This window comes from Aspergillus ibericus (genome assembly GCF_003184845.1).
Source record: "Aspergillus ibericus CBS 121593 unplaced genomic scaffold BO80scaffold_2, whole genome shotgun sequence".
NCBI lineage: Eukaryota > Fungi > Ascomycota > Eurotiomycetes > Eurotiales > Aspergillaceae > Aspergillus > Aspergillus ibericus.
In genome coordinates this window covers 854,520-868,803 of record NW_020292100.1, presented here as the reverse complement: position 1 = coordinate 868,803, position 14,284 = coordinate 854,520, and the positions used below count along the sequence as shown (strand labels likewise).

Genomic DNA, 14,284 nt, shown 5'->3' with positions numbered 1-14,284 from the left:
TATCAACCAATTCCACTCGCTCCAAGTGTCGTCGCCAATCCCCCATTTTTGTTTGCCAGAGAGCCTGATATTCACCTGGAAAATGGGAGCTGGTGCGAGCACTCCATCCCCGGACCCGCCCGCGGCTGGAGTATGCCCCGTTGACCACAAGACGCGCGAGGCCTGGCTGCAGCAACACAAAGCATCCGGCGGTGGTGCTCCTCCTCACCCTCTACCGTCAGAAGATGGACAATCGACAGGAAGATCCCAACGGCCCCTTTCTACCGACCGTGAAGTGAGCAGTATACCGCGAGCCATTGACCCTACATCCCAGCCGTCGAATCCCGAGTCCCCGTATGCGCCCGCATCACCATACGCCTCGTCTGCCGCATCGCATGGATCTCCCTCGAATGCCGAAGCTGAAACTGGCCATGATCCGAACACCGGGAACTGGATCTATCCGTCAGAGCGACAATTCTTCGAAGCGCTTGTGCGCAAGGGCAACACTCCCAACTCCACCCACTCCGCCTCCGAACTTGCAACCACTGTCGCATCGATTATTCCTATCCACAACGCCGTCAATGAGCGCGCCTGGCAGCAGATCCTGGAATGGGAAAACCGGGCCCCCATGTCCGACCCTGGTAGTAAGAAATGTGGAGGCCCGAAGCTGTATGCCTTCCGGGGTCTGGGCGTCGATCCGCAGTTTCTCAGCCCTCGCGCCCGTGTAAACAACTTGATGGGCTACCAGCTCCCCTTTGATCGACACGACTGGGTTGTAGAGAGATGCGGTGGTGAGAGGATTGAATATGTCATCGACTTTTACCAAGGGAAAACTTCGGGTGGAAACAATGCGGCTGGCCTGGCTGCGAACGCTGGCCCGGGCAAGCTCAGTTTCTACCTCGACGTACGGCCTAAGTTGAACTCGGTGGAGGGCTGCCGGATGCGATTCAGCCGTTTCATGGGGCTATAAGGGTCCGATGAGTCATTCTTGCGATGCATATAGAGGCGAAAAAGGAGTTTGGGTACGGTCTTGGGTAATCGTCGCAGTGTACAGTTCATGTATAAAAGAAGCTATGTATGATATAAGGCATGGAAAGATAGAACGACAAATGTAAATAACACATCCTCGCTCCGGATGCGCCTGCGAACCCATAGAGATCGACATGACAGAAGACAACAAGCCACCTGCAATAGTAAAGAAGCACAAGCATATGCATAAACGTACATCGAGAGGATATCATCAAAGAGAGGACAGTCATGACATGCGACACCGAGTGTCGTGGTTGCGCAGTGAATCAGAAGGGAAAATCGACACTCGGTTCTATCCCAGAGTCGCCGCAAGAACAATAATCAGCAGAATAACGGCAAGGATGACAAGCAGACAGCACGCCTTGTTCCGCGCATTCTTCTGGTATCTGCTGGCGCTACGGAGCTCGACGTTGGCCCCCCGAGTGTCATCGCCGACTCTCTCGACATTCTCGCTGATGATGTCAAGTTGTCCACCTTGCTCATGAACAATATGAGCCACATCCCGAAACAGTTCGTTGAGTTCGCCAACGCTTTGCTCAATGTTGCGAATCTCGGCCTCGCGCTCGATAATAAGGGACTCCTGGAAGTCCACTTCATCCTGGTTCGCCAGTCGGGGTTGCTCCTCCAGTAGTTGCTCCTGTTGTTGCAGCTCATGGTGACCCCCCTCGGCCGTAGATTCCCCCTCCTCCACGGCAGTCCGAGCCGCCACAGCGGATGCGCGTTGCTTCTCTAGGGCACGGCGCTGAACGGTTTGAAATTCTTCTAGTGTAGCCTTGAATTCCGAAGACAACTTCTGCTGAGTCCATTTTTGGGAGGGCTGGTTAAGGTAGGTCAGCATTGCTTCACATGTCGCACTGCAACGGGGGGTGTGGAGCGTAACCTACATTGACATCCTCCCATGTTTGAACCTTCTTGATTCCCTCTCCGACATCCTTGAATCCCAAGCGAGTCTGTTCCAGCAGATTGTGGACTCGTTCGCGCACACGCTCCGTATCCCGCCTTGTCCCTAGCAGGGCGATCTGGTCGGACAGTCGGGTGATGTTGGAGGTCAGGGTAAACAGGCGGTTGGAAAGACTCTCGGTCAGGCGGTGGAATTCAGGGTCATCTCGATACTGAGGGTCGTCGGAGCGACGCAAAGTTGTAGGCTGTGCCTCTAGAGAATTCAAGCGATCAAACGACATGGCGGAATGAGATGCGACAGTGATGGATGAAGGTGGGATCACTCGGCCGATGCAACCGGGTCCCTACGTATCGTTACTTATCAACGGTTGCCTGGGTTGATGCCATGATTCGCAGGCCGCAATCACCTGACGTATGATGGCTGGTGGGCCCGTCACCTGACTCGGCGTTTGTGGCTGGAGTGTTTTGATGCTTTGCCCGAAAAGCTTCAACTCTATTGTCGCATCCGCCGCCGCCAGTCCTTGACCAAGCTCCACCTGCGCCCTCGGAGCTTTTTCCACAGGGCGACCGGACTCCCAGTTTTCTCCGCCGTCTGATCATGCAGTGAAATTGCTTCGTTTCTTCTCTCCTAGAGACCTCACAGTCCCTCACCCAACTCACACCATGGCTGCTGCAGCGCCTCGCCCATATAGGCGCATCTTGACCTCCGCGCTGCACAGACGCTTCGTTCATGCTTCTGCACTGGCGCTTCTGGTCTGCTATATAGTGGCCTTTGCTATTGGAGACAAATCGTCGTGTAAGTCCGGCACCGGCGGTGTTTGACAAGCTGTGATCGCTAACCAGCCGCGATACCCATTAGTCTTATGGGCTTGGTTCCCAATTGGAGGATGTGGAATTCGCACTGTTCTCCTCTTCCTCTGCAGTCTCGTCGTCTTCGTTCTCCGCGTTGGTCAGATGCACATCGGCTCCAGGACGACTGCCTCCCCACTTAGCACCTTCAAATACCTCGTCCCCCTCGATATCTTCCAGACCTTCGGCTGGTACATTTTCTCCGCATGGTGGTTCAATGAAATCTACAGATGGTCTTCTCCAAGCAGCGCACACTTGGAATGGGTAAACAGAGCTAGGTACGTGTCTCCCGAAGGTGCGCTTCGGCAGATTCTCGAGTTCGTCTAACACCGAAGCTAGACCCCACGAACGAGCGAGCTTGAACGAAAGGGCGATCTATCTCTACACCTACCACTTCCTCCTGGCAATCGCGCAGTCGGTGGCCCACTTGTACTACGACTATGACCGTGTCCCTCTCCCCGTTGCCAGCCGTGTCGCCGGCTCTGCCGATGAGGATAGCCGTCAGGTACAATCGATCTCCAAGCGTCTTCAAGCGGCGTTGCCCCAGATCATCAAGGATGGTCTGAGACGTAGCGTCATGGTCGCCTTGCTCTGCCCGATAGCATACACTTTCTTCCTCCGGCGCCCGGCGTGGAGCACCACCTTGTACTTCGCAAAGCTATTCTGGGATTTCCCAAGATCCGCCGCCGATCCTCCGGGCATCATCCCCCCAATTCGTCCCGGAATCTTCATGCGAACTGTCATCTCCGGAGGACTCCTGGTCCTCTGCTGGCAGACCGCCAACCTCTTCTTCTCCGTGTTCCTCAGCAAAGAGCCCCTCAAGCGAGGGCAGCCATTGACCGCTGAAGCCAAGGACCCCAACGGCAGTTTGTTGAACGGATTGAAGGCGAAGAAGGAGACCGTCCGCGCATTTGCGTTCTGGGAACTATACTTCATCAGCCAGCAATTCCCTGACCGTCGCAAAGCCATCTTCAACGACATCGATCGCGAGGAAGGACCCGCTTGGTCGCAGATCCTGCAAGCCGCCACGGACGTGATCAAGGGCATCCCCACCCGAATCGACGAGGCAAAGAACCCATCGTCAGGCCCCAAGCCCGCCCCGGTCCAACAATCCTCCCCCGTCCTTCACACCCTGCCACGGTTAACCGACCCTCCCAAGGAGGACGACATCTTCGCCCCGTCCCCCAAGGCAGCAACCCGCCCTCAAAAGTTCGGCGAAGCCTTCAGCACCACCGCCAAATCCTACGGCAACTCCCCCGACTGGACCCCAACCGCCCGAGCCCGAGCCCGCGATGTCTTCGACCGCGCATCCTCCGTCATGCTGAGCCCCGAGCGCAAGCAAAAACTCCTCGGCTCCTCCCAGGAACTCAAACTCCTCACGGCCCCATCCACCAGCAAGCCCGAGAACCTCCACCCCTTCCTCACCCAGCTCCTCCGCTCCCCTCTCGGCCGCCTCTTCCGCCAAACCTACGCCCGTCGCCTCTCCGGCATCGTCCTCGGCACCCCCCACGCAAACCACTGCTCCATCATCGACGCTATCGAATCCCTCACCTGCCTCCTCATCAAGAGTCTCCACGAAGACCAATACGGCAAAGTCCAAGCCGACGTAGCCAGCGTCATCCGCCTCTTAACCGACACCATCATGACCCTCGAACCCTTCATCCACGACGGCCTCGACGCCCACTGGACAGACGTCAACTTCCCCCCCTCATCCAACCCCGAAGCTCAAGCCACGGCCCGTCGTGTCCCAGACGTCGACCTCGTCCTCGACACCCTGAAGCGTTCCCTCAAAGACCTCCTCTCTTCCTTCAGCCCCTACTCCAGAAACGTCGGCCTCGTAGCCAAGGATCTCCGTTTGGCAAAGGAAGCAGCCGGTATCACAGATGAGGATATCTAAAATGCGCGTGTGCTAGCTCGTATGTGCGTATTGTATATCCGGCGTGACCTTTGGGAGTTGGAGGGTCTCGCGACAGTACCGTTGTTTGTTTGTTTGTTACTTTCAATTCAGACTTGTTCTCATCCGTCACGTGTTGTAATGGGGGTTACTTACTACGATTCATCTTCTCCCTTTTCTTCTTGTTCTTTCTTGTTCTGTGTTGCCGGATTTCATAATGCCCTTGGAAAAGTTACGACCTAGACTAGTCCGTTTTTGGCTATGCATTGCTCTGGCGTTCGTGGGCAGTGTGACTGTATGTATGTACTGGTGAATCGAGGAGAGATTCTAGATATCTTTGTTTGAAGTCTAGTTCCATCCGCATATGGAATTTCATCTAGGTATATACATATACCCAGCATCAGCTAGGTCGGTAATGTTCTAACATGGACATATTCCAAGACAGGAGCACTCTCGCCGTATAATACTCGAGGCTCACCAAAAGATGCGAAATTGCGAATCAAAGAAAACGACCATTAGTTCAAACCCAAACACACGATCAGCCGCCCCGCCAAAGACCATCCGTCCAGGACTCCAAGTTTTGTACCGCCAAAGAAACACACATGAAAACTTGAAAATATAGAATGAGAAGATGCTTCCGTCATGTCACATCAATACCACTGTGCCCCCGGTCCTTTTAAATTTCCCCTTTCCCGGTAGATTTTGATACCCAATTCCACTATATGCTAAACGCGTCGATGATTTAGACTCAGGAAATGATGATGAATGTCCCCGTTGAACGCCAAGTCGGAACACGGGCGCATTGATGAGATAAAGGTAGGGATAAAGGTGTATGTATAAGAAGAGAATATGAAGCATGCTCTGGCTGAGCATCCGAGGCTCCAGACACGAACATTGGCCTCGTTCAGTTAGCCGGCGTGGACGCCATGGTTCCTCGGATGAACACATTGCTTGTCAGCAACCACTCAGAACCTCGCTGATCTTATTTGATGCGAGCGTTCCGGTGCCTCCATTCCCGCCGGCATTTTTCGGCTCTGGGGCCGGTTCTTCCTTCATGCAAGCATTCTCCAGAATATTAGTCCACTTTCCGCTTGTGCCGGCGTGACTATGTTTCAGATGCTGCCGGAAGTGATCTGCTCGGTAAAACTTTTTTGCGTTGTTGCATTCGCCGAATTTATGTACCGCAGTGAGATGTTCAAATCTGCGATCCCAGTCTGGCTGGGGAAAATTGGGGAACTCGTCACCACAGTAGCCACAAATGTCGTGGGAAGGTCCAGCGTTTGTTTGAGCCGAGGAAGACGAAGGATGGAAAGCTGCCTGATATCCCGGTAGTGCTGCACAAGACCAAGAGTGACGCCGCAAATGGAGAGAATTCTGATGGCGTTCGGCCTCGTTTTTGTTCTTGAACCGGTTGTTGCAGTACAAACACGAGTATTGTTTCTCCATCTCGTGAGCGCTAAATGAATATGTTAGGAGCTGCCGATTGACATCGCAAGTCAGATAAGACTTACCGAAGCTCTTCTGGACTGTCGAACTTTTTCGGCTTCTTGGGACAGCAGTCGCAGATATACAATCCGCCAATTTTAGGCCCTGCGGGCTTCGGGATGGCGAGAGTTGTTTGCATAGACACTTTCCGAGCAGTATCAGCACTAGATGGTTCTAGTGTACTAGTAGTCGGGATATTTCTCGAAATGGATTGTCCAGTGAGATTCACGGGGGAGCTAGGGTTGAGGATCGACTTGTCATGGAAGGTATCAAGGTCGGAATTGGGTGACAGTCCCCCAGGTGAGCGATCATAGCTCGTCATACTGCTTCCTCCCAAGGAGAAGCCCGCTGACGAGTAAGATCCAGAGGTTCGCAGGCTCAAGGATGAAGCAGCGGAGTGACTTCCATGGCTGGGGGCATAATTAACATTGACTGAGAGAGAGTTTGTGAACGGATGGCCGCTTGTGCGCCGCTGGGTAAGATCACCGTTGCTCGTGGCAACGTGAAGGGCGTTTCTGTCCCCATTTATCGGCTCACGGGGAGGAGAAGATGCTCTCCGCTTCATGCCCGGTTTAGAAGCTTCCAGATAAGGTGGCGTTGCTTCGCGAACATTGAAGATTCGAGGCGGCATCGATTCATCAGTCGAAAAATCCCCTTCAATATCAGAGAAGACCCCATGATCGTAGCTTCCCCGGTTCGATCGACTGGGCAGGCTGATAGTTTCGTCAAACAAGGGAGTCGTTCCACCTCCGCGACGGCGTGACATGTCGCGCAGATAAGCCGGTTGATCGTAATCCACGGCAGACGACGGGGCGCTGCTCTCAACGCTTGGGCTTCGTCCTCCGACATAGTCCCTCCAGCCTAACTTAGTCCCAGGCGATATCCCACCTGATTGATAGCTGCTGGGCCACCGTACGTCGAGACTGGAGCCTTCAGATCCGCCGGGAGAAGGTAGGCCTCCGAAATTCCTTGAAGGGATGGTGAGTGTCGATAGTAAGCCCTTGTTCTCACTACCAGCGCTGATCGATTGTCGGGGAGAGAGCGGTTTCCCGATTTTCGACAGGAGGTGTTGGTCGTACGCATCTGAAGAGTCCTTCAAACTTCGTCGAGAGAAGTCTCGCTCTCCCTTCAAGATCGGACTCGGACTCTTAATCGATATGGCATTTCGGAACCCTTCATCCATCGGGGGCGGAGGCTCGATTCTGATATGAGCCTCGGGGCTCCTGGACAGGGGCAGACCACTCTGTCGGCCATCCAATTCGTCGATGGCCATTCGATCGCTTTGTGGTACCGCTTCCGGACGACGGTGGCCGCCAAACAAACTTGAATTGGGGCTGATCGGGGCGAGTTTGTGGGTTCCTCTCACATTCGCATGCAGCCAGCCCGCATCATAGCCGTCCTCGAGGTCACTGATTCGTGGCGGTGGCGGCAATGGCGGAGGAGCAAGATTGGTCATTGAATTCGTTGGAATAGGCATGGGTCCACGTGAGGGAAACGATTGCCCGGGCATAGCACAAGGGGATCTTGCAGCGGAATTCGGGCGGTCGAAACTACCACCGTTGAAGTCATACACGTTAATCGAAGGAGGCGCGAGTCGCGGGATGTCCATCGTACACAGAAGGCGAGGGAAAGCTGCTCATGGACAACAGAAAGATTGGATCGGGAGACAGGCAAGTTTGCACTAGCATCAACGAATTCGAAGCCTTGAAAGTTGCTGTGAAGGGTTTGCCGCGAACCCGTTGCTTAGGGAGACGACGATGAATCGAAGTTTTCGATAGAAGATCCTGCTTCTAGATTTGGTCCCAAGTACTGCGGGAAATTCAAGAAACGAGTGGACAAAGTTAAATGGAAGTTCTGCAGCCGAAGAAGTGGTGGCGACTCGGGAAGAACAAGCTTAAGTACTCAGTAGTTAGATGAATTGGCCGCATACGTATATGACGAGAGCGTCCTACCTCGTAATAAATCCTCTCTTCTCTTCTTGAGGAATTTGTTGAAAGTACCAGCGATCAGCTATGTAATGGCTCTCTGTAACCGTCGCGCACAAGCTTGCGAAACCGTCTGTGTGCCATGAAATTGCCAAGTAGCGGCAACTTAACAACGAACAACGGCGCAAAGACCACAGAACATACTGGAGAGGTTGATGAGTGACTGGCGCTGGAAGATAGATGCAAGGATGTATATATATGGTTGAGAAAGAGATGCAGTGGGAACCGGATCGGTTATGCAGTGTCCGCACCGGCAGGTATAAGTTGATTAATACCGCAAATACCACCTACTTGATGACTGAGCCCGTTGGCGCAAAGGGGATCGAGCCCGGAGTAGAAGAAAGACGAGAAAGATGCGAAAATGGAACGTTGGCAGGCGACCGGATGTCACATGCACCGCTGCTCAGCGACAAGAGGCGGCGGGTAAAGGCGCAATGCCAACGGCGGAAGGAACGGCTGAGAGACTGAGGTGATGGCGGGCGGAGGTCGCGGAGGCGAAACGAGGACCTTCAAATCCGGGAAGTTGTGGTGGTAATAGTGAGCAGCTGCAGTCGGCGCAGTAGGTTGGAAGTCCGAGGCAAAGGTGAATGAATACGGGGTCAGGAAGTAGATAAGTATGATGGATGCAGGCGAAGTGAAGTGGTGCAGACCCCGGCCTTACTGGTCCCTCCCTACAAGGCTCGGGGAAAAGAAAGGACTGTAATTCCCCAGTGGGTTTCCCTGTTTTCGGTCTGTCTCACAACTCAAGGGTCGATATGACTCGTGCTGTTGGCGCCCGGGAGAACTGGCAGGATTCGAGACAGGGACGAGTGAGGATGATAGATGGTCAGTCGGTAGTCAAACGACCTGGCAGAGGGATGAAGGAGGAGAACGAGGGAGAGAGCAAGAAAAGCAGGCAAGATTAAGGTCGCCGGCGATGATGATACAACATTGGTATTTGAACATCCGTTTCAAACTGGAGTTTGGTCCGAGTGGGCACCTTAGGCGTCGGGCTGGCCAACGAGAGCAGCGTGCCTTTCAATGTCACGGCGGTAATGCACGCAGCGCCAGAGGCAAATGAAATTTGCAAGGCCCGAAAATGGGGGACGATGGAGGAGGGATGTATAATAACCCCCCCAAGGATAAAACAGTGATCGCAATAACATGCTTCTTAAGGCCACCTTCCTCCCCCATTCATCATCCCCTTTTCCACCTCGTTTTCACCCCCTCCTTTGCCCTTGCCTGGTTGGAACATTGACGGCGAAAACAGCTTGCCGCTCGTCAGATTACCTGCCGAAAGTATCTTGCAGAACCCCGTAAATTACCTGATACATAACATACATACATGACAAGGGCCTGCACAAAGTCAAAGCAGCCTGAAGGAATCATAAACATCCCAGAATCTAATCAGACAACTACCACCACTACTACTACTACCCCCCAGCCATTCAAGGCAACTACCACGAACAATCAGTGATATCCATTTGGAGGCCGTCTGCCTGCCCCTCAACCTAATCTCTGGGCTCGAGAACCACGCCGTTGCCACAGCCCGCGCGGGATGGCAGGGCTAGAAGGGTAACCGACCAGTTGGATGGATCGGTCAGGATATTAATTAGTCGGAGGGGCTTTAAAGTAAGCCATCGTAATCGTATGGATCTTCCAATATCAACTTTAATGCCTCTATCATATCTTAGACCCCGAGGAATGTTCCCCTCTATAGAACTTACCTTCCTCTTTGGGTGCTGACTTACAAAAGTCTAATCCGCCTTATGTCTTCAGACCATGCTTATGCGTGTCCGTATCGACTCTCCACCTTGCATACTGCCATGCAGGCGGGATTCCCTACGGCAAGTGCTTCAGGAGGAAAATAATTCGTCCGCCTAAAGGGGGTTGTTGTGTGCCGCTGAGGTGTGTGGACACTGGAATCTTGGACTGATGGTACCCCGTCTTCCCGATATCTCCATCTTCACCTCGGCTTAATTAAAGGGTGAAGCTGATCAATCCTGAACCAGCTCACAGTGATGGGCAGTTGACGACAGAAGAAGGGGGAGGTTGGATCTCACGGACCAAGTATCTCCACGTGTCTGGAACTCTGGATGCTTTTCCTCCACCCGCAAGGCGTCAGGTAGACAAGCGAAATACGTAACCGGACCCAAGCACCGAAGGCATCAGAAATAATAATCCCAGCATGGATGATGGAGCATGAATTAGGAAGCCTGGGGGCAAGCGACAGAACCGAGTCAGGGAACTGCATTATTCCAGATGCAGAGCGGTGAGCGGCAGGCTAACCGGATTGGACCTGACAAGTGCAAGGACGACTGGGGACGGTTAGATTGGAATGAGGCAGTGCTGGTAGTTCCCCTCTACTAGTGGCCCTTTGTTGGATTGTCCCACTGGATACCAGCCATTACCACTGGCAATTGTCCCATAGGCCGTCCCTTTTCTCCAGTCGGCTCCATTATTCCACTATCGGGTTGTCTGGGAGTGGTGGACGCACAAGGGAAATCAAGGTTTTTGCCGTCATCAGAGCAGAGGTGCGAAGTATATACTCTATTAAGCCGAAGTACAATTTCATGGCGGGCTATGGCTAGAGGCCTGTTCTCCACGATGGTGACTCCTTCTAGACGAATGTTCCCCAGGCGATAGTAAGCAATTTCAACCCTGACGAGTAGGATTTATCCGCCACAAATAAGACGGTCAGCCGAGTGTACTGTCAGTCTTCTGAGACTCTGGGTGAAAGCTGAGTTAGCGCTTGCCCATACTCGGTACAGTGTTGAACTGCGGGTCATAGATACAGTAGACAATGGTACACTGAAGCTGGCCTTTCATTCTGAAGGAATGAACGTTTTGAACTGGAGAAGTACGAAAATACGGAGTCGAGAGAATCCTCCGTGTCAACCAACCACTGAGACTTTTCTTAGTTTAATCTCAAGTAGATTATTCCTTGTACCTACCTACGGGGGTACCTTCAGCCTGGGAAGGCATGCAGTGGTTAGGTAGGTTACTTTTTCCCATAATTATTTTCTCCGTCGCCTTACCCGCGCGCGTCCATTTTTCCACAATACAGGGACACACCCAGCTTTGAGTTTTACGAAAAATACCGACTACCCTCCCCCAGCATCGTCATCATCATCATCGGCATCATCCGCACGCCTCCTCCTCCCCTTTGCTTTCCTCCTCGTCATCACACCCCCATTCAGGATTGGGGGTGATTCCAGAAAAGAAAGGAAACCCGAACGAAACGCCCATCCAGGAATTGATTGATTAATTCCATGGCCCCAGACGGGGGGGCGACCGGTCGGACCTGGCTGGGTTTTCTAAACCCGATCTCCGGAGTAGGGTACCGAGTGCATACTAGCCGGTACTTTTCCAACCGACTCCAACATCCCAAGAAGGGCCCCACCGTGAGTTGTTGCGGAAGAGCGACAATGATTATTAGTGGCCCTGTTGGGCTTGACCCACTACCAATGCTGGTCTAGTGGGACCCACCTGGTCCTTTAGATACATGCACTGCCACATTGCTGTCATTTGGCATTTCCCGTCGCACCTTGCGATCCGAGGGGGACGGACTGACTCCCTGGAAACATCCGGATTATGCTCATTAGACAGAGTCTGGGAGAGAATAGGGAAGGGAGGGGGGGAAGGCTTCTAGAAAAGACTGGAAATAAGCGAAAAGGGTCGGGAATCTGAGGTTCGAGGGTCGAATTGAGTTGCGTACTATAGTCAGTACTCGGTCCATAGAACGGATACGCTTTACGGTGAAGAAAGGAAAGCGACAGGTTCGAATTATTACTACTACCCAGATGTACGGGAGTAATATGCCAATCAAAAATTGGATAAAAGTGAATAGAGAGAGACACTGCTCCGTAGAAAATTCTGAGCAATATTGTTGCGGAGTAAGTGCCATTCTTCGCATTGATCTTGTTTTGCTCCCAGTGGATCAAGTTGATTGCCCTCTCTCGTTTTATTTTCCCTGGCTCTCGGCTCTTCTTGGTCTGTCTGGCGTAAATACAATGTCTGAGGACTCGTGTCCGTTGCGTTGCCCATGTAATCCAGAATCCATAATCCGGCTTTATCGGATCGGATGTAACAAGCGAACAAATGAGTCTTTCTCCAAACAGATAATTGGCGAGAATAACAATAATCATAAAAATAATAATAAGGTACCAAAAAGGGATCAGGATCAGGAGAGAAAGAGAGGGGCATGATGGATCTACACAAGGCAACTTGCAACTTTTGCAACTTCTCCTGATAATACTGGAGGTATCGTCAGATGCCTTTTTTCTCCCCTCCGTTTTGCCACAAGCCGCCTGAATTCCTCGCAATAATCATGACAGAAGCGCCAGCATTTATTTAGTGCGCACCGTCTGCGGTAATAATCATAACCAGAACAATCCGTCCACCACTCGAGATGGGAGGCCAAGAAATGGGGCTGGGCTCAGTAAAACTTATCCCTATTTCTGATACCTTTTGCCAGTCTTACGCGCCCACCGACAACCATCGCACAGACTGAACACGCACACATGCATCCACTGACCAGGTGGTGGTGGCAATTCAGGAAATTTGACCGTCGGTGACCTTTTCTTTAGCTTCTCATACCAGGAGGTCATCTAAGGTCATCATCAAGGTTTTCGGACCAGGTCTCGAATGCCCGACCTCATTGGCCGCTGGGTGCAGGGCAGCAACACGATGGACAACTAATTTGGCACAAGGCCAATAAGACCCCGGTCGGCCGTCCCATCCGCCTAACGCCATGGGCACTAGACAAGTGCAGCAGGGAAGATAAAATCAGATAACCGCGTCTCTTCTGGTGCTCGTCAGATGGCCGCCCGATGTAACAGAGACCCCCATGTTGTACTGGTAAGGCGACAGAGACAGACAGACCGAGACATGGTAAGGCAACCCACCCAAGCAAGGAAAGAACGAAAGAAGCAGTAATTGTCCGAGGCAGGTCGGGTTAGGCTTCGTGTCTTCGTACAAAAGTGCCGTCAGCCTTAAGCCTTAAGGGGCTGCAGACTAAATCTCGTGCACAGGCCGTGTCTCGAATTAGTGGTCGATAGTTGATAGGTATCATGATAGTAGCCGGTTCTGCAGAGCAACGACCACCCCGTAGCCATATCAACTACTTCCTACTTATTTGGTATTAATTCTCCGTTGCGTTCAAAATCAGCGCAATTGTAAGGCTGCATAGATTGGAAGCCAAGTCATCCGACACCCTGCAGACCGGTCTCTGTTTTCTGCTAAACCCGCGGGGTGGTCGGTTACACCGCGATGATAAGAACAAGATAGCCCTTGTTCGGGCTGGAGCTGTGCAGAATGTCTTGGGCGGGTAGCAGGGTTCCAAAGCGCTGCATGCTTGCTTCTGGGGTCTATTATCTGGTCTCTTTGATTGGCCCCTGCAGGCGGAATCAAGCATTGTCTGCTAGCAATTGCCTTTGAATGCGCAGAGACCAAGAAACCCGGTTGCTTCTTGGCGTGTCAGCGTTGACGCTTGCCTGGGTCCTATCCATGTAGTACCAATAAAGAGCGATAATGGGCCAGGTATGGTTGGATAGGAAGAATACACATCAGTCCGTATAGGTAGTACTCTTTTAGACTCGGGCACACCACGTCCCGCTGAACAGATACATCAGGCGCTAAGGATTCCATCCACCAAACTATAACCACGCATAGACCACACAAGATCACACTTTGGGCCAATTGACACCACTGGCATCCGACGCGGACGGGATTCGAAGCGATCTCGATTTGAGGCCAGCTCTGGATGCCTTGGCGGTAACAAGGGCTCAGCAACTACCGTAGCAAGCCATGAAAAAGATGGTCGGACGCATCTGGAGGTGAAAGCTGCTTGGGTAGGCGCTATAACTATCTATTTCTTGCATCGGAGCCTGACCGAAAACTGCACAGGATGGCTCTGGCCTCCCTGGCTCTAATGTGACGAATCAAACGACTATTCGCTTGGTCGAGATCGTCCGCATAGGTGCAGTAGTACGAAGAGTCTTTCCTGGTTCCCTTCAAGAACCATCGCTTCAGATGACTATCCAGCGGCGCCAGGCCAACTTTGCTCCGGACATATCATGCCGTCTTAGCCATCGCCTTGGTGCCACTAGGATCCGAGTGAGCATCACGCTGTCAACAAGGGGTTCGGAGGATCCTGGAGCCGAGTGCGTTGGCTAGGGTAAAT

At 52.6% G+C, this 14,284-nt stretch overlaps 4 protein-coding genes across 4 annotated transcripts; 2 read left to right on the top strand and 2 right to left on the bottom strand.

Moving 5' to 3' along the window:
* The first annotated feature begins 1 nt into the window (after position 1).
* On the top strand, positions 2–1,115 carry BO80DRAFT_421010 (cytochrome c1 heme lyase CYT2). The gene has a single exon (XM_025718499.1). The coding sequence runs from the start codon at positions 83–85 to the stop codon at positions 947–949; it is 867 nt and encodes a 288-aa protein (XP_025580131.1). The 5' UTR covers positions 2–82; the 3' UTR covers positions 950–1,115.
* BO80DRAFT_421008 (SNAP receptor PEP12) lies at positions 1,007–2,247 on the bottom strand. Its single transcript, XM_025718498.1, has 2 exons — positions 1,893–2,247; positions 1,007–1,825 (listed from the first exon to the last, which is right to left on the bottom strand). The coding sequence occupies exons 1-2, from the start codon at positions 2,187–2,189 to the stop codon at positions 1,301–1,303; spliced, it is 822 nt and encodes a 273-aa protein (XP_025580130.1). The 5' UTR covers positions 2,190–2,247; the 3' UTR covers positions 1,007–1,300.
* A 173-nt stretch (positions 2,248–2,420) lies between these two features.
* Positions 2,421–5,043, top strand: BO80DRAFT_396986 (nucleoporin NDC1). Its single transcript, XM_025717361.1, has 3 exons — positions 2,421–2,704; positions 2,768–3,035; positions 3,097–5,043. The coding sequence occupies exons 1-3, from the start codon at positions 2,572–2,574 to the stop codon at positions 4,652–4,654; spliced, it is 1,959 nt and encodes a 652-aa protein (XP_025580129.1). The 5' UTR covers positions 2,421–2,571; the 3' UTR covers positions 4,655–5,043.
* Positions 5,044–5,605: 562 nt separating this feature from the next.
* On the bottom strand, positions 5,606–7,646 carry znfA (putative C2H2 finger domain protein; the record flags this gene model as incomplete). Its single annotated transcript, XM_025715277.1, has 2 exons — positions 5,606–6,107; positions 6,163–7,646. The coding sequence occupies 2 exons, from the start codon at positions 7,644–7,646 to the stop codon at positions 5,606–5,608; spliced, it is 1,986 nt and encodes a 661-aa protein (XP_025580128.1).
* Positions 7,647–14,284: the final 6,638 nt, after the last annotated feature.